The 19,700-nt window shown below is 35.9% G+C and overlaps 1 protein-coding gene across 1 annotated transcript in view; it reads right to left on the reverse strand.

Annotated features, from left to right (window-relative positions):
- The window catches only part of LOC105993200 (multiple PDZ domain protein-like), a gene marked incomplete at its 5' end in the record, with an annotated part of 73,957 nt that overhangs the window by 37,556 nt on the left and 16,701 nt on the right, over nt 1-19,700 (reverse strand). Inside the window, 6 exons of the mRNA XM_013026379.1 lie at nt 1,370-1,566; nt 3,311-3,491; nt 6,681-6,779; nt 10,154-10,264; nt 11,443-11,620; nt 17,500-17,592. Of these exons, the coding sequence (XP_012881833.1) occupies nt 1,370-1,566; nt 3,311-3,491; nt 6,681-6,779; nt 10,154-10,264; nt 11,443-11,620; nt 17,500-17,592 (859 nt within the window). The remainder of the gene's footprint in view (nt 1-1,369; nt 1,567-3,310; nt 3,492-6,680; nt 6,780-10,153; nt 10,265-11,442; nt 11,621-17,499; nt 17,593-19,700) is intronic.

Here is a 19,700-nt window from a genome sequence, read left to right on the forward strand (position 1 = left end):
TTTGTATGTTCTTCCTCCATGGTATAATCCCTGTTTTCACTGTATGTGATTCTGTTGCCCTGCATCTTGTATATACATTTTTATAATTTGGGGAGGGGAAAGGAAATAACAAAATGCTGAAACAAGGATACAGGTTGACCCATTGTAATAATGAGACATACAAGACACTATGTTGAAAGCAAACTTTACAACTTGGGGAAAGGCAGGAGTTGGGGAGGGAAGGGACTGTACTTTGCTCATGTAACTTTAACACCTTTGTACAGTATCTTTACAATAAAAATATATATTAAAAAGAAGACATGAACAGCATGGTCAAACAACTTGACCTAATAAATAATTACAGAGTAATTCATACAAAAAAAAAGAATCATTTGGTGAGCTGAAATTCTTCATTTATCATCCTAACAAAATATACATTTATTTTATCTTTAGACTCTTGTATTTTTCTCCCTAGAATATAAACACAACTTTTTTCTTGTCTTTTCTTTTTTGGTACTGTGGATCAAACCCAGGACTTTGTACCAGCTAGGCAAATGCTTTGCCTCTGAGCTGCATCCCAGTCCTAAATGCAACTTTTGACAGTTAACATAGAAAAGGCTGAGCACAGTGGCACAGACTTATAATCCCAGTTATATAGGAAGTTTAGTAGGGTGACTGTTTTTCTAGTTGATTCATATGAAGGTCTCCTATTAGGGTTCCATGGTAGTTTCTGATATTTTCTCTCTATACACACATGTACATATATATACATATACACGTATATAAGTATTTTTGAGTCTCATCTTTTTAACCAGAGCTAACTTTATATATGTGTGTGTGTGTTTAAAGTTATATATTTAAACAAATGTTCATATATAAGTATATGTATGAATAGATATATTTATATATATATAAGCATAGCTCTTGGAAAAAAGATGAGAATCAAAAAAATTACTGAAACAGAAAAGGGCTAGGGCTATGGCTTATGTGGTAGAGTGCCTAGCAAGCAGGAGGACTTGAGTTTAAAACCGCATACCATCAGGGGCACAAAAAAGAAAAGAAAAAGAAGGAAGGTGAGGACTCCATCAAAAAAAAAAAACAAATAGAACAGGGCTGGGGCTGGGGCTCATGTGCTAGGTGCTTTATATTACTGTCTTAGTGCAAATGTTTCTGTTGCTACACAGTCTTAACTTAATGGAAATTAATGGTAACATAGATTCTACTTAGTAGACATTTGGCTGATAGCCAAATCTGCTGCAGTGAATCTGTTTTATAAGGCAAGTGATAGTTTCTCAGTCACCATATGAAATCTCGTTGATTTTTCTGGGAAGCAGAGATTCTATCGCCTTGATACAGCAAAAGGAAATTCAAATTATCCACAAAAACTCACCTCCAGAAGCTCATCTGCAACCTGCAATCGTCCGTCTCTCCCTGCTGCTCCATTTGGGTCAATCCCCACAATAAAAACACTCATTCTGGTTCGATCTTTATTTCCAGCAAGACTTAAACCCAAACCGCTACGACCTTTTTCCAGTTCAATCATATGGAGCTCTCCTGCTAGGGTTCCATAACGCTCTCTGATAGTCTCTACACATAACAAATGGCAACATACTTAAAGTTAATTCACAAACAAGTGCTATACAATGGAAAGTTATTTAGTTTTAACTCAAAAGGATATTATTTGTTCCAAAATGACTTTGGGCAATGAAAAGCCAGTAGTACAGACTGGTTTCTTGGGGTAATCAAACGTTAAGGAATTTCTTTGAACTAGTAGTACAGAAAGCCTGATTGGCAGTGGAGCCCTGCCAATCAATCACCCCATCTTGTCAGATTAGTAGTATTTGTTATGAGCCATTTAGTGTGGCTTGATAACAGAAAACTGAAACATTCTGGCTCACAGTTTTCTTTCAGCATACTCTGGCATTTTGATTAGATAGAAATAAACTCTAATGCTACTGATAACACTCTGAGAAAACTATAACCCTGATAAATCATCTTTAACAATTGCTATAAAACTAACAGCCTACATTCTACATTGAGAGTTTTACATACATCACTAAATAAACATTACTGGCTGACTCCTAGAATCTAAGAATACAACTTTCAGACAATGGTGCTTTCAAAACATTTTTTTTCTGGTCCCTGAGTTTGAACTCTGGTCCTGGGTATTGTCTCTGTGCTCGTTTTGCTCAAGGCTAGTGTTCTACCACTTGAGCCACAGTGCCATGTCTACCTTTTTCTATGATTAATTGGAGATCAGAGTCTCACAGACTTTCTTGCTGGGGCTGGCTTCAAACTGTGATCCTCAGATTTCAGTCCCCTGAGTAGCTAGGATTACAGGTATGAGCCACTGGCACCTAGCTAACAATGTATATTGTAGCTTTCTTAAAGGAAATAAGTTATTTTTTATGATGAAACTTTCTTTGTGTGTGCCAGTATTGGGCTTGAACTCAGAGCAAGGGTGCTGTTGTTCCTGAGCTGCTTTTGCTCAAGGCTAGTTTTCTACCACTTGAGCCACAGCTCCACTTCTGACTTTTTTGATAGTTTAGAGATAAGAGTCTTACTGCCCAGGTTGGCTTTGAACCTTGATCTCATTTCTCAGTCTCCTGAGTAGTTAGGATTACAGGCATGAGCCACTGGCACACAGCTATGATGAAACTTTTTAGTCCCATGATATTTGTAAGTCTTGGGTACATATTTAACATTTACCTATAAAATGCCCTATTTCCTTAGAAAACAGACACCTCATGGATCTTAACACAGGTTGCCTTTGAATGATTCCTGTGCATTAGGCATTATGCTTAGCATACTTCTCCTGACCTCAGACATCATCTAATTTAATGTCAACAAGCTGAAGAAAGAACTGTATTTTAAAAAGAGAGATAACCATAGGGTTAAAACTTAGAAGCAGGTAAACAAATAGCCAAAAGTCTAAAAGTTTTTATCTCAATAATTATGCTAGGTTGCCATCCTAGTATAGGAAATACCAGAAGTTCAGCATGTAACATCCATAGTCTCCACATGTTACAGTGAGGAGACTGAGGCCTAGAAAGGGGTAATGCTTAAAAGGAGGCAGGGTCTGATCCAACACCAGATTCTAGATGATTTTTATATGAAAGGCAAAGCAGCATTAATAGGAAAACATAATTAAAGAAAGGAAGGACATGATTTCACGTCTCAAGAATGTTCATTACATCCAAGGAAAAGAAACAGCACTCTGTTCCACATAGAATTTCAGTTTGAATTACTGGAGCTGAAACACTTATTCACACAAGGCACAGGCCTTGAGAATAACTCATACAAGTAAAGGCATCACAAAAAGACAACGTACTCCAGCTGTAACCAAACTCATCCTCCTGGTCCACATCTTCTGAGACTGTGGTTGCAGCTGACTGTGTGTGATCACTATCCATTTCTGCCAATGCTGAAGGAGATGGTGAAGGCCTACCACACAATGGAGCTTGCTCTGGCTCTGGCTCTTGCTCTGGTTCTGGCTCTGACTGACTGGGTGCCTGTAGAAACAAGAAGAAAGCCAGTGGGTATGTGCACTCTAAGGAAAAAAAAACCTTAAGAGAAGAAGTTAAAAATATGTCAAACCAAAATTAGCTTAAAAAAAAAACCTATCAAATCATACAAAAGGATTCAGGTAAAGTTTAAATACACAAAATGGTATCAGAGTACAATTTATTAAATGGTTATAAGTGGTTATAAACTTTTCTATTATAAGCCAATGAGTAATTCGATTTGAAGACTTAAAGAATCCAAGATAGAAAATTATACAAATTTCCTCTGTTGGATAAAATATTTCATTCAAAGTTATAAATATGCAAAGATGTATGTAAGATTTTAAGGGTTTAGAAAAGCTTGCCAATAAACAAAAATGAAAAGTCAAAGGGAAGTTGTCTTCAGAGTTTTTTAGTAAAGTTAAGCATAAGGAATTTTTTATTATTACCTGAATCCTCTCTCCAAATGACTCTCAATAAATCCACACAATAATAGCATTACCCATGCTTGTCTGCCAAGGGAGCCGACTATTAGCACAGAGCACACAAACTCATCTGAGGACTATGATTTTAAGGACAAAACCTTTTGCTTGCCAAAGTAGCTCACAAGATGAGTGAAAAAAAAAATCCATGAGAAGATATTTCATACAAAATTAAAACATGATTGTGACTTAAGAACTTTGGTCTTTTAAAAGAAAAATATAGGTACATATTTTGTATCATTTCAGTTCTTGTATGAGATATTATATGTTACGAATGTTGAGACTGAAAAGGTCCTTAAGTTCATTTCACTCATTTTGCAGATAAATAAGCTTTCTCAACTCCAGGCCACAAGTGAAAGATTCTGTTCAAAGTCACACAATTGTAGTCGGTTTCTTTCTGCTTAATTCTTCTTCCAATGCACTTTGCATTACACCACACTGTCTCTTCCAATTTCCACAGTAAGACAGTAGCTGACCCAAGGTTGGGACACCCAGCGAAACGGTGAGCTTTGGTATAAAATATAGACTTGAGGGTCTCATGAATTAAGTCTAAATTTTTCTACTCTATTTTATTTTATTTTTCTGAAACTAAGACTCAGACTCAGTATCTGACGTTTTTGTTCATTGGCTGGTGCTCTACCACCTGAACCATACCTCCAACACCCTTGAACATTTTTCCTTTATAAAATCTCTCTCAAATAACTTGATTTTTTATGGGTACTCCCAGAAATATTTATGATTTAATTTAAAAAAAACTTCTAATAAGAAAACATTAAACTATAGTCATGCTTGCAAATTAGAAATATTAGCAATATTGCAAATTATGAATTATTAACTGCTGTCAAAAATCAGAATACCAAAAATACATATTTAACATTAAAACTACACAGTATCGCCTGTGATTTTTTCTTTGGTGATTTTAAAAGTACACTTTCTTCTGTAAAAGCAAAGGACTGGTTGATTGAGGTTTAAGGACCTTTGAATTTAGGTTATAGAATCTGCTGTACAAAATTGTCCAGTTTATACATCATTAGCCAAGCAGATAAGAGTTGCTAGTTCAAATGAAATCTGTGATCTTCCTAAATGCTGTGCCAAATCTTCTCAAATTAATAATGTACAAAAATAAAAATGCCTCACTTGATCCTATCTATACTCAGAAATCACATTAAAGAGAAAGGAGCTATATATTTTAGAATTTTTCTGGCTTAAAAAATACGTTATGAGGCTGGAAGGTGGCTCAGTGGTAGAGTGCTTGCCTCGCATTCATAAGGACCTGGGTTCGATTCCGTGGCACCACATAAACAGAAAAAGCTGGAAGTGGCACTGTGGCTCAAGTGGTAGAGCACTAGCCTTGAGCTGAATTGTTCAGAGACAGTGTCCAGACCCAGAGTTCAAGCCCCATGACCGACTAAAAAATAAAAATAAAAATAAATACATTATGCAACAGAAAGTGTATTTAGCAGGCATGGGGCAAAAAAATCTAATTTAAATATCTCATAATTTAACAAATCCATGGATACACATTCCATGGATCTTGCTACATAATATTTTAGACTGTTGTTTTCCTTAAGAACAAAGAAACAAAACTGCTTACATAAAAACTGTCCAGGATTACAGCAGATGTTTACATCATGAATAAAACTAAAATTGTACTCTAACTGGTTCATCAAAACTAGCTTGAAGGATAACTAGGTCTTTTGTTTTACTGTCCCTGACATCTTCATTTTACTAAGATGACAGGGCTAGCTTGTTAATGACAATTTTAAAAATGGGGATTAATTAAAATATAGGTCTTTAGCAATGCTCATTTAGCCTATTTTTTGGCAAAATGCAAAGTGCACTTGCAATCACTTCATGCCATGTATGTACACACAAAGGATAACATACATGTACCATAAAACACACATGAAAATTTCATTTAGGCAAACCTTAAATGGTGTGGGAGCAAAAGGGTTAGTTGGGGAACAATGGAAGATAAATGTACTGGAATTCTGTAATCCCTACGGTAATAGAAAAACATATTCCTTCAGACACGGCATCATTATTATCCATATTACAATCACATGAAAACCTGAATATTCATAAAATGCTCCTAAAAGAAATTTCTGGTAACTTTCCTTCTTTCCATGACCAAATTATAGTAAGTTCTTATTTTGTTTCAATCTCAGTTTTAGAATTAATATGAGACTATTCAAGATAGATTTATGAGTACTGAAACAGTTGATTAATTCAGGAGTTTACTTGAGCAAAGTATATGAATATTTACAAGACTCCTGCATGTACATATACATAATTATTTACACTGTGATTAACTTATGGGGGAACTTTTGTAACCATCTTGTAGAAAAGTCTGAAAATGTTTAAGCCAATACAACGTTTGAAGGAAATTAGTATGAAAGTAGTTTAGCTGTATGGCAACTAAACAAAAAGGTAAGTAACACAAATGTAAAAGCAGGGAAGACACTGGACTTATGATGAGTCTCTTCTTCAGAAGGGCAATTTAATTTCAGCTATAAAAATATCCTCTGTTAGGAATATATGGTTATGAAAGCACTGGCATGCCTTTTCCAAACACACAGTTGTTTGTTTTTATGGTTTGTTTTGTTCTGGCCAAACTCGGTAAACAGAAAACAAAGGCTGCGACAAAGGCACAGCAGTAACAAAGAACAAAACATCTGAACAGGCAATGGTGGTAAAACAACAGACATCATCCAACCTTGTCAGCGGTGAACTGGAGAGAGTCAGCAAATGGGTTAGTGCTGCTGAAGTTGTACTTAGGGTAAAGGTTGTGCGGCAAGGTAGGCAAAGGGGATTTCTAAAAGGAAACACAAGAGGTGCTGATCGCAGGAGAAATGAATTTCAAACAACTCAACTTTTAGAATAAACCTACTTATTCAGAACTCCAGGGTCTGTATCTAATCATTCATGGCATTTTCTTAAATACTGATATGCTTTGTATCTAATGGCTTGAGTCTAATCAGTCTCCAAACTACAAAGAGGCCCGACTGTCAAACTAACCCCAAATTTCCTTATTTTCCTTAAATGGCTTTACTGTCATAGATGGACATGAATACATTTTATGCTGCATGGTATCAGAAAACATGCTTTAAAACAAAAAATCTAAGTCTTTTTTTAAATTTACACTTAAAAGTTAATGATAGTTTTCAATAGTCTATCTGTTCCAACATACAAATCAAACATTTATCTGCCCGTCTGAGTAACCTTTATTGTTCCTTGATCTTGTTTCCCACTAAGGAAAAGTTTCATACTCTGACAGATATTAAGACTGATTTGGAGTAATGCTATTTTAAAATTTAAAGACATGAAGAAATGAACTACCATACAATGGCATTTTGTATTTCTGCGCTTTTTTTTTTTTGCAGAGTTAGGATTATGGAGATAAATATTTTAAAAACTTGTATAAAGTTTCCCACATTATTAGAAAATTGATGGGCTTTAAGTACTATTTGAAATCCTGCCTTACAGAGTGTCTTACAGCCTCTGTGGCTTGCCTACAGTGTGTCCTCAGCCAGGACTGTTAGGAGTTAGATATACACATGAAGGATAGAATGGTGCCTGACAGACAGAATTTAGCATTTTCATGGTTCAGAAGAAGTGAAAAGTAATTTCCTCTGCACAATAAATTCTTCTTCTTTCTTTTTATGCCTGCTATCTTTTTTTCTTTTATTGACTATATGTTTCAAGGAAAATTGCAGACATTTAAAATTCATTTTGGCTCCAATTAAATGTTGGTATTATTTTTCTGAACCAAAACGTCCCACTGGCAGACTTAGGATGTACAGAGGTAGTCTCATGATACCACACTCTATGGGGAACCCTCTAGAAAGACTTTCTTAGTGTGCCTATACCAAAGCTTATGCCACATTACCCTTTCAGTCTGCTCTCCCTGAAATGTTTTTCCTACAGAGGCAAGATGGGGGAAAGATACAGCACAATGACATTTCTGTTCATCTCAACTTTTTCTCCCTGCTTTTCAGAGTAAAATGTCAACCCCTCCTTTACAAAAAAGGCAATCACAGTCTCCAAGGAACATCATCACATATTAAAATCGAACTAACGACTGGGCAAGAATGAGAAAAGATGCTAGGCAAAATAATTCAATGATCTGGAGGGCGGGGATTACGTCTAATCTTCATCCATAGCTATTTTTAGTTTTCAAGTGCCTTCTCTGTAGAAAAAAAAGAAAACAAAACTCTGACAGCAAGAAACAGTTTCAAGAGAACTCTAGTTTCTTGATTTTGCCGTTGTTGTTGTACTTTTGCAGATCTTACAGAATTAGAATGTGGTGCTGAGAGCAGAGTGAAAGGTTCAGCCTGCGCATAGCAGATGAAATGGTAGATCACTATATATTATTAGGGAAAGATCAAGAGAAAGATTTTTTTTTTTTGCTGAAAAGAATCAATGTTTAGTCTCAAAGCCTGATGAGAGAAGTAAGATTATTAATTAAGGGTGGTCTACATAAGTGGGACTACTCTTCAGACAAACAAGAGAGTCTCGGATGTTCAAATTCTAGTTCAAACTCTTAGCAACTTAAAGTCAATTGCTTGTCACCTACATATATTTCCAGAAAGCTTTAACCTCCATCCTCAAATAAAACAGTTACCGCTGGGACTTGTGACTTTATTTTTTCACTTTTTTTTAGATTACTAAAGATATTTCCACAGAAAAGTAACTAGAAAGGAAGTATATCATATATTAAGTATAAAATGAACTCCAATTTCCCAAAGCAAAATGTGTACTACTTGACTAGACACGTCATAAGAAAGATTTATCCAGAAATAACTGCTATCCAATTAGGTCTCATTATACCTCAGATAATAAAATGTGAATATTTTTCAGGTGTCTGAAACAGTATTAATCCATGTCATTACAAAATGTAACTGGCATTGAATAAAATGTTTGTAGTTTATGTTTTTAAAGAAATATTAAGAATCACTGTTCAGCAGTTTAGAATTTCATTGTCCTAAATAATATGAGTTAGAAATTAGGACGAAAAAGGAATAAAAAGCCAGTCACTAATAATATCATGCCATGTCTATGTTTAACATAACACATGGAAACAAATGTAAAAAGATTTGTACTTACTTAAACAAACTGAACAGAATTTATAAAGATGCAGCATGATGTAGCCCTATCATGTGGCAGATTTTCTATCTGATTGGATAATTATTACCTAACAATAAATATCTAAATGATTAAAACCTGCAGATGTGATAACTTCATATATTAAGAACTACTAAATCCCTCCCTGAACTCAGACCACAGTTACACACCTGTTTTAACTACAAAAGGAAGTCTCAGTAAGATGAATCTGGCTGCTTTATACTTCACACCATAGAGAATGGATGCTACTTTTTCTGATCCCATAAACAAAACTGTTTGCTCTCTTCTTTCTATCATTTGTATGTGAATATCTTATATTTTTAATCTTTCAAGTTAAAATTCAATGCACTTTATATACAAAATCACATACATAAAAATCAAGTTTCAAGTTTTAGGTATGTTGACATATGTTGACATTTTTCTTCCCAAATGCTGAAATTATAAGCATATAGCTTCTAAAATACTTTTTAAAGTTATTTTATCTGTGATGACTGAAGGTAAAGTGGGTGACTAGATTTCTGTCCACCAGGAGTTGTACTGTGATGAGCTATGCAGTGATCATGCTGGGAAACAGCAATTATAAAATCACTTGTAAATAAACAAAATCCGCCTTATGGAAACCTAATATTCAGTCAGTGGGATGCACAAATGCCTCAAAGATCAGATTAGGGGACTACATAAACTCAAAGAAAGTATCATTTTTCTTCCTTCTAAGGGATTCCACTATAGGATCAGGAGCTATTCATCTGAATAGCAAACTGATAGTCCTTTCATAAACTTCTATAACTTGTGAATATAATGGATACTAGGAATTAACTACCTAGACACCTATGGCCACCCATAAATTCTACTTTATGTGTTTTCAACAGACTTCAACTCTTTATTAATAGGGTGGTAGGAGTTTATAAAATACCTAAATGTTGGGGGAAAAACAGCAAAAGAAACTTATCATTAACTGTTCCAAGAATCACCATCTGTTCATACAGACAACTTGGCCCTTGCTTCATTAGACTCCAAGTTGAGTACTGTTTAGATACGCCTACCTTGCCCTTTGTGTTTGCTTACCCTCGGTCTGTTTATAATGCTCTGTACCATAAAGACTACAGGGCTGCCTGCTTTCCGAATGGCTTCCACAGCTTGCTCGTGGCTTGCATCTCTGAGGTCCATTCCATCCACCTGCAATGGAAGGCCTTATCTTAACATTTAAAGAAGCTTTAGAACGAAGAACAATTTGTGGTTCAGGAGTTTTGGATCCTAGAAATTCTGCTTCAAAAATAATTAAGAATAATTATGAGGGTGAAAACTTTTAATCTGTCTATCCAATGGATACTCTGTTACTTTGGACACTGATTTCTGTCCCTGGTAATCAATTGGAATAACAACTGACTGGAACAAGGCTCTGTTTCTGCTTCACTTTTCACTGTTCAGTTGTTCTTTTGCATTAATAAATCAGAATCATTAAAGAGAATATCTAAAGGAACTTCTTAGCTGTACTGTAGTTATGCAAGACTCTGTGTTTTCTTCTACTTCATTATATCATGATTTGGAAAGTAGCTGGGTTATTTGTTTGTTGTATATTTTCTCTCTGTACAAGGAATCCTGAGCTCAAAAACAACAAAAAAATGTGATATCCAAGAAAATCAGATAAGGATTAGGTTAGTTTTGCAAAGGAATTTTGAAATAGACATAACAGTAGCTCAAAGCCAAGAAATAGTGCTCATTTGTTAGTAATTCTTAAATAAATATACTGAAAATGAAAGTTATTTTGTAACTTTCTATTGAACTGGGCTTGCTTGGATGATGATCAGCTCAGTTTAGACACTATATTTAGATACTATATACATGATTACACACACACACACACACACACACACACACTCACATAAACACACACAAATAGTTTAAAGGGTCAAATGCTAACCCTATTAGGAAACTGGAATTTCTTATTCCTTTGTCATTTCTAATTACCAAGTAAGTTTAAAGTGTACACAATTTTAGGAAACAAAATAAATCAGTGCATCTTGTCATAGAATACCATTATCGCGAAAAGAATTATATGCATTTAGTTGAGAACTTCCTTCTGGACCCTAATAGGATAGCATAACAATACTTTTTCAGTATATACTAAGAATGGCTTCTAACTCTTTAATAAAACGAAAGTCAGTATTCATGTCTAGTCCATTATTGGAAAAGTTTACAAGGACATCTTTGCTCAAGTTCAATGAACATATATCCAGAACGAATAATTTGTTGGTCTCTATTTACTTAATTTACACACATTTTCAGAAAGTCTCAGTTGGCTTCATCAAAAAGGTGAGAGGTGAAGAAAGCTCAGAAAGCTCACTGGTGGTTACCTCTACTATTCTGTCTCCAGGTTTCAAGGTTCCATTTTTGCCAGCTGGACTATCCTCAAGAACATGTTTGATGAAAATGCCTCTCATAACTTCTCCATTGCTTAGACGACTCCCCATACCTCGTCCACCAACAATGCTGATGCCCAAGGACTTGCTTGGTTCTCTCCAAAGTTCAACCCTATAAATAATAAAATTTTAAACTCTCAGAAGAAAACACAAAAGAAAAGCACTGAAAGAAAAAAAATAGACACTCGGCTTTATCAAATGAAAACCTTTCATACATCATGCTCAACCCAGTAAAACCAAAACCCATAGGGGGAAAATGATATTTGGTAATCAAATACCTGATAAGGGATTAAAATAGTTTCAAATAATGATAATAAATATTTTAAACACAATAGCATTTGAGTAGTAAAAGGTATCTTAAAATACTTTACTAATTATGTATTTTGTAGGATCCAATGAATATGCATATATTTGTGAAACTGATGTTATAATACTGGACTCACTTTCCAAGCTAAGGCACAGACCAATGCAAAAGTATCATTTTTTTTTTAGTAACTCTAATACTACAGACATCAAGTAATCAGGAAATTCAGCTACCACTGAACAGATGGTAGCTTCTAAGCTTAGCAGCCAAATCCAGGGAAAGAACACTCCTGCACACACTGTGTCAGAAGCTTGTCTCTGGAGGAGTCTTTCTTGCCAAAGCAGACCTGGTCATTAACAGTCAGGGCATGAAGATAGTGGCTGACAAAATCCTACACAATCTGATTCCTCCAAAACCTCCTCAACATCCTAAACTGTGCTTTGTCCACTCTAGGTACCACATCATCTTCTTACAGCTCCTTACCAATTTCATACGCTCCACATTGGAGAGTTCGCCAATTCCTATCTGCTTCCTTGCCTTGAATGCACTCCTTCTACCCACAAAATAAACAGATGAGGTGACATACAAAAGCTAAGAGTTAAGGATGGATTTAAAGCACGTATCTTGTAATATGATTTGCAGTGAGGTATTTGGCCAAGATGAGGAAGTACCTTAGAATGTGTGTGGGGGGGGGGGCGGTTGGGTGGAAATCAAGCAAGCAGAGCAAAGCTCTGTTTTGTGGCAGAAGATATTGTGGTGCTCCCAGAGAATAGAAAAGGCTAAAGCAAGGATTCCTGCAGTGTAAGTTCCAGAAAGGAAGGCTGGGATTAAAGATTTTCATAAACAAGAGGGAAGATAGGGAACTATTTGAATTATACACTTATCCTTTGGTTACCACTTTTTTTTTCTGAACTGAAAATCTATAATCCTAGAAATATTACCTATGTAATTTGAAAGACCCCCTCCTTGATCGTACAAATCTTTGTGAATGAAGTAGTTACAATTCTATTTACCAGATCTCTCACTCTAGGAACTCTGTGAAATAATTTCTGTTTCTTAAAGCAGTTCCTAAAGTAAACTGATGAAGTACAGAAGTCATTTTAGCATTGTATGTACATATTTTAAAATTTAAATGCATAGGCAGAACTCTAAGTCATCTCTCTGAAGAAGAAAAAAAAACGAGAAAAAATAAAAGAAAATGTTCCTGGAGCAACTTGTGGTTAGTTTAAATTAGAAATAGATCATATGGCATCTGAAATAATGCAAAAATAACAAATAGCAGCAAAAATTTACAAAGGGGTTTTCATAGTTCAGTCTTATTCTTCAAGTTACATATGTGTGCGTTTCTTTCTCACCACTACCCTACATAGCAGATACTGTTTACTAATTCCATTTCATGTTATATATTTATTTATTGCCAGTCATGGGACTTGAAGTCAGGACCAGGGCACAGTCCCTGAGCCTCTTTGTGCTCAAGGCTAGCACTGTAACAGTTAAGCCACAAGCTACTTCTGTTCTTTTCTCAGTATTTTATTGAAGAGAAGAGTCTCACAAACCTTCCTGTCTGGGTTGGCTTTGAACCATGATACTCAGATTTTGGTCTCCTGAATAACTAAGATTATAGGAATGAGCCACCAGTGCCTGGCTTACTAATTCCATTTAAATCACAGATTAAGTAATATGGGGATGATAGATACAACTATATAATCTTGTGTGGTTGGCAAAATTTAAATATACTGCATCAAAACTTTGGACCTTTAACACATAGAGAAGACAAAGACAGAGCTGCCAAAATGCACAGTGTTCATAAGCCTGGTTCATTTTTCAGCAGACACAGCATGGTAAATATCCCTGGGAATGAAAAAGAAGACCTATGAATGAAACATGTTATAGAACATGCTCAGGTCAGTTTGTTCTGCCTGTCATGTTAGCTGAGTTTTCAATTCAAACTTTGTTCTTCTGCTACTTAAGCAGGTAACATCAAGCAACTTACTAAATCTCTCTGTCTTACTTTTCTCAGTTGTAAAATGAAGGCTCTACATTGTTGAGCCATTGTGTATTACATTAGCTAAAACATATTAAATGTTAAAAGTTTTGACATATAACAAGTAATCAATAATTGTTGATGATGACAGTGATGGTGATAGTGATTTCTGCAGTAATAGGAGAAAATACCAAGTTAATTCACAAGACCACTGAGCATCAATCTTTTCATAATTACTAAGACAAGATGTCATTTTCCAACCATTGACAAAATACTCTTAAAAAAACATTTATGTGACTTGTTAGGGTGCAATGGAAAAGGAACTCATATACTGGAAATAGAAATTTGAATTAGTATAGCCATCTTCAAGAGAATTTTGACAACTTATTTTTTGTACCAAAACAAGGGTTTGAACTCAGAGTCTGGGCTCTGTCCCTGAGCTTTTGTACTCAAGGTTAGTGGTCCACTACTTGAGCTACAGCTCCTCTTCCAGCTTTTTGGGTAACTAACTGGAGATAAGAGTCTAATAGATTTTCTTTCCCAGGTTGCCTTTAAACCAAAATTCTCAGGTCGCAGCTTCCTGAGACCCTCATCTAGTATTACAGGCATGAGCCACCAGGGTCTGGCTAAGTTCTAATGGGAAAAAAGAATATATATACATATATATATCTTTGGGCTGGCAATTTCACTTCTGGATATAGAATTAAGATAAATTTACATACATAAGAATAAAGTAATAGACAGAATTCTACTCAGAATTCTACTCAGAATTCTAATAGCAATAAAAACCATTATTCTAGCTACTTCAGAAGGCTAAGAACTGAGGATGGCAGTTCCAATCCAGCCCAGACAGAAAAGTCTGTGAGACTCTTGTCCCCAATAAACTACGCAGAAAAAGCCAAAATGGTTCTGTGGCTCAAATAATAGAGTGCTAGCCATGAGCAAAAGAAGCTCAGGGACAGTGACCAGGCCCTGAATTTAAGTGTCACAACTGGCAAAAACAAAAACAAAAAGCTAGGAAATGATATGTATGTATGATACCAAATCTACAAATGGACATCACATCACATTCAAAATTGAATTTAGCCTCATACTTGTTACTGGGCTGTGATCTATCCATAAGCCGTATCTCTAGTCGGGTTTTTTTTTTTTGCTAACTGTGAGATAAGGCCTAGGGGATTTTCTGCCTTGGCAGGCTTTGGATTGTGATCCTCCCTATCTCAGCTTCCTGAAGAGCTAGAATTATAAGCATAAGCCACAGGTGCCTAGCTTATTTTACAATTGTAAAACTAATGATTTGTTAAAAAGTATTCCTTTTCCTACAACACAGTAAATAGTGTCAATTTCATGAGTGGATGACCCATCCCATCATAACTCCAGGGATATGGAACATGTCCCTGTTTGCTAAAAATGCTAATTATTCTGGTCAATTTCCTTTTTATAACCTATACACTTTCCCCCCAAAGTAACTAAATGCTTCTATCAGTAAACATAGACTATCTTGTCTAAAAGGATTTACCAAAACTTCAAACACTTTCTATGCAGAAGGGAGTTTTCATTTTCAGAGTTAATGTGATGATCAAAGCTGAGGAAAAAAATATAAAAAAATTTCCAGTCCTTCAATTATGTTCTTTCTTGTAAGAAAATTTTATCGTTTCTGTGCTCAACAACTTTTTACTTAGTAACTAGTCATCAATATTATGTCATTACTGACTAGGCCAAGACTGTCTGTAATATGAAGTCTGTTATTAAACCAGTTTACAAATGTTGCTGAAACCTAGCAAAAGATTAGGCAAATTAGGCAAAGTCAAAACTGGGTTTCAAATACAATTTTCATTCACTCTAGTCATTTTGTACATTGCCTTCTTAAAAGTATTTTTCCTTTCATTGTTATTAAAATTAGGACAACTTATCTTCCCTCCCCCCTAGGGTGTTATGGTTTTCCAGCAAAATTCAAGTTTATCTATAATATTAACCTACTACAGAATAATATCATTGACATTATTTTTACTTCTATCTACAAATAAATAAGACACCACCTGATAAATTTTTTTGCCAGAGATCTAGCACTTCTATATTCTTTGCCCAATGTTGGAAGTATTGTAGAGAGACAGCACTGAATTTGTTTTTGAAGTAAGCCAAATGTCTATTGAAGAAATTTAAATTAAAAACCTATTTTGGTCAAGCACTGGTGGCTCACACCTGTAATATTAACTACTTAGAAGGCTGAGATCTGAGGATTGTAGTTCAAAGCCAGACAGTGCAGAAAGTCTGTGTGACTCTATCATTTCAACTACCAAAAAGCCAAAAGTGGAGCTGTGCCTCAAGAGGTAAATCAGCCTTAAGCAAAAGAGCTAAGGAACAGTGCATAGGCCCTGAGATCCCCAGGATAGGCTTGAGAGTGCGCACGCACGTGAGCGCGTGCACACACACACACACACACACACACACACACACAAATGAATGTGTGGAAATGCTGTTTCTTTGAAAATGACATATTTTGAAAATATGATAGATGGATGTATTTAAGTTTACTTGTGAATAGAGAAAATCATCACATACTATTCCATCCCTGGAGCATTTTTTATGCTTTTTTTTTTATTGTGAAAATACCGTACAGAGGGGTTACAATTACATGGGCAAGACAATGAGTACATTTCTTATCAAGCATTGTAGCCTCCTCCTTTGTTTCCTCTTCCCATCCCTTCCCATCCTCCCCCCCACCCCCCTGCATTTTTTATTCTTATATAACAAATATTAAAGCTTATGAAGTACAAGACACTGTGGTAACAGTTAATTTCAGATGTTTGGAGAGAATGTCCAATACTTACTACATTTTTAATTAATTCAAAATGCTTTATATTATTCTTTGTTTCATGTGTCTCTCAATCTTGCATAGCCAAGTACATTATTACTTCCCTATTATCCAGAAAAATCATCAAATTCCTATCTGAGTCTACATCAGGACTTAACAAATGGGACTCAAGTTGATTTTATTCAGCACAAATATATTCACATGCTTTGTGATGCACAGTTATATATTAGACAATAGAAAAGTAAAGTCATCTTTTCCGCTATATGTGAAACATAGTAGTATAATGTGCTTTAGCTTAACTCTGTGAAAACAAAACTGCTTACATAATCATTTAGAATATCTTTTTCAATATCTGATTTCTACAAATACAAGAGAAAACTAATACTCTTTAGAGAGTTCTAGGCATTGGTGGCCCACACCTGTAATTCTAGCTACTCAAGAGGCTAAGATCTAAGGATCATGGTTTGAAACCACCACAGACAGGAAAGTTCATGAAACTTTTATTTCTAATTAACCACGAAAAAGCTGGAAGTGGAGCTGTGGCTCAATTATAAGAGCACCAATCTTCAGCAAAATAGCTCAGGGACAGTGCGTAGGCCCTGAATTCAAGCTTTAGGACGGGCATGTGAACATGTGTGTACACACACACACCTTTACAAAGTATTACTAGCTACTTTGGCTCTACTGTATTCCACATTCTTAAATATATGTTAGTTTTCACCCTGTTAAATACACATTATTTTCTCTATGTACACATGAAGAAGTGGAAGGTTAGGAATATCAAACAACTTGTCGTGTCACAAGGAGCAAGCTATAGCATTTGAAATGACACCTCTGCCTTAAACATATCTATCTACTTTGTGAGTAGAAGACAGAAATTTCTCTTACCGCCTGGGCTGATTCCAATTGCTATAGGCTGCATTCTGAAGTTCACTTTCTTCTCCTTCTCCTTCTTCCCGTTCTGGTAATTCTGGAATGTCTCTGGTTAAAGGGTTAAACAATGAGTATCCCATGCAATACTGTTTCATAGGTACTTAACATGATTGGTTAGGCTAAAAATGTAGAACATTTTTTTTTTACAGTTACCAATGAAGATTTTTTTTTTTTGGGTCCGGTCGTGGGGCCTGAACTCTGGGCCTGGGCGCTGTCCCTCAGCTCTTCAGCTCAAGGCTAGCACTCTACCATTTGAGCCACAGTGTCACTTCCGGCTTTTTTCTTATGTGGTGCTGAGGAATTGAACCCAGGGCCTCAGGCATGCAAGGCAAGTGCTCTACTACTGCACCACCACCAACGAAGATTTTTAATCAAGCTTACAGTAGAAAGTAATTTTAGTAAAGAAAAAAGAAGTACTGGATAAGCAGCAACATAGTTATTTTAACTCAAGAGTATTAAAACAGAAATTCTTTGATTCCCCTAAGTGATGGTCTTTGCAAAATGGATCTTAAAGAAATCTTTTACTAACCAATTTGATAAACTAAATCTAACTATGACCAGTAATTTTATTTCACTGTGGGGTTTTTGGGAAAATGTATGCTAATTTAAGGCCAAATGTGTTTCCATTCTTCTCCCCTTCCCTGACATTCCACTCTCCCTGCTGTTACCCCTCCCTTCTGCCCCACAATGGAAGAATTTCTGAATCCAAGCCCTTTTCTGGTTTCTGGATCTTGAAGGGATGCAGTCACAGTGAAATATCTTACAGACTTGGCAAGGTCTAAAGAGGAGCTTGGTATAAGAGTTTTTCTTCATGAAGATCTTAACTCTGGGGTTATTCCCACACTTTTCTTCCAACGTAACAGCTATGCCACCCTATTTTCCTCTGCTGAAAAACAGAAGGAATTTCAAAAGAGACCAGTATGCTATACTTAGTTGTTACAGGGTTTATAAACACAATGTGAACCTCAGGCTTTTGGTTTATTCTAAATGTGAAATTCTCAAAATTAAAACTCCTTTCCCATGAAAGAAACCATTCCTGAAACTAAAAGAGGAAGAGAGAGACTATTTACAAGCACTTAAATTTCATTACGTAGAAGAGCAACAAGACAAAAAGGCAAGAAGAGATACTAAATGATTTCCTGGAAAAAATGAAAGAAAAGAATGTGAAGAAGCTAATAAAAGCTGGAATTTTAAGGGAAAACGATTCAACAAATACTTCCTGAATTCCTACCATGCACCAAAAGCTAGTAGCAGGATTATATTGGTTATAAGCATGCACATTTTTCTCTGCTCTGAAAGAATTTATCATCAAGTATGCCAGGAATTTAGTAGCGTCACTTCCTAAGGGTGAACAGCATTGCTCTTTCCATTTTAGAAGAAAATGCTTAGGGTCCAGCTTCATTGTGGGCTAGAATGTTCTTTATAGAAAATAGTTTACAATAAATTGTGTGCCCCATCTATTATCACTTTTCATACAAACTTAGATTTTTGCCAAATACTAATTATGTAAAAAAGAGTCCTGTCTGTTCACTGGTTTTAAACTAAACTATAATAATAACTGTCAAGACTATTTTTATTGGGGTGGCCCCTCAATATTGGGGTCCATGATCAAAGGACCGAGACTGAAACAAAGTAAAAGCCAAAGCTATATTTTGTGCCAAGCATCTAGAAACAGACTGACCAGTCAGGGCCGCCTCAGCAGAGAGCGAACCCCATTCATCTGCAAGGGCTAATTTTTATAGGGAACAGGCCATGCAGTTAGGCTGGCCACATGCAGATGGCCAATAGCATTGCAACACACGCACAAAATTGCACAGTCCGGCTACTTGGTCACTCAGGTGACCAATGAGGTTACAACTTATCCCTAAGCAGTTGTTTAAACTAGCCTATCACTTTGGTCAGCCTATCACATGGGTTTGGCGGGGTGAGGGGTGGGGTGGGGTTGCATTCCTTGGTGGCAGGTGTTACATTTGTGCTGCTACTGATTGGATGTGTCCACCTGGCCTCTAGACTCTGTTATCAGAGACTTGCAATCCACATTTTTCTTAAACTTGTAAATAATAAGATGATTGTTTAACCAGGGTGGAGTCACATAGGCTCACTGGGTTCTAACATTAAGATGGGTCCCAACATTTTTATTTCTTGAAAGGTATACT

The sequence above is a fragment of the Dipodomys ordii genome, unplaced genomic scaffold (genome assembly GCF_000151885.1).
Source record: "Dipodomys ordii isolate 6190 unplaced genomic scaffold, Dord_2.0 Scaffold93, whole genome shotgun sequence".
Taxonomy (NCBI): domain Eukaryota; kingdom Metazoa; phylum Chordata; class Mammalia; order Rodentia; family Heteromyidae; genus Dipodomys; species Dipodomys ordii.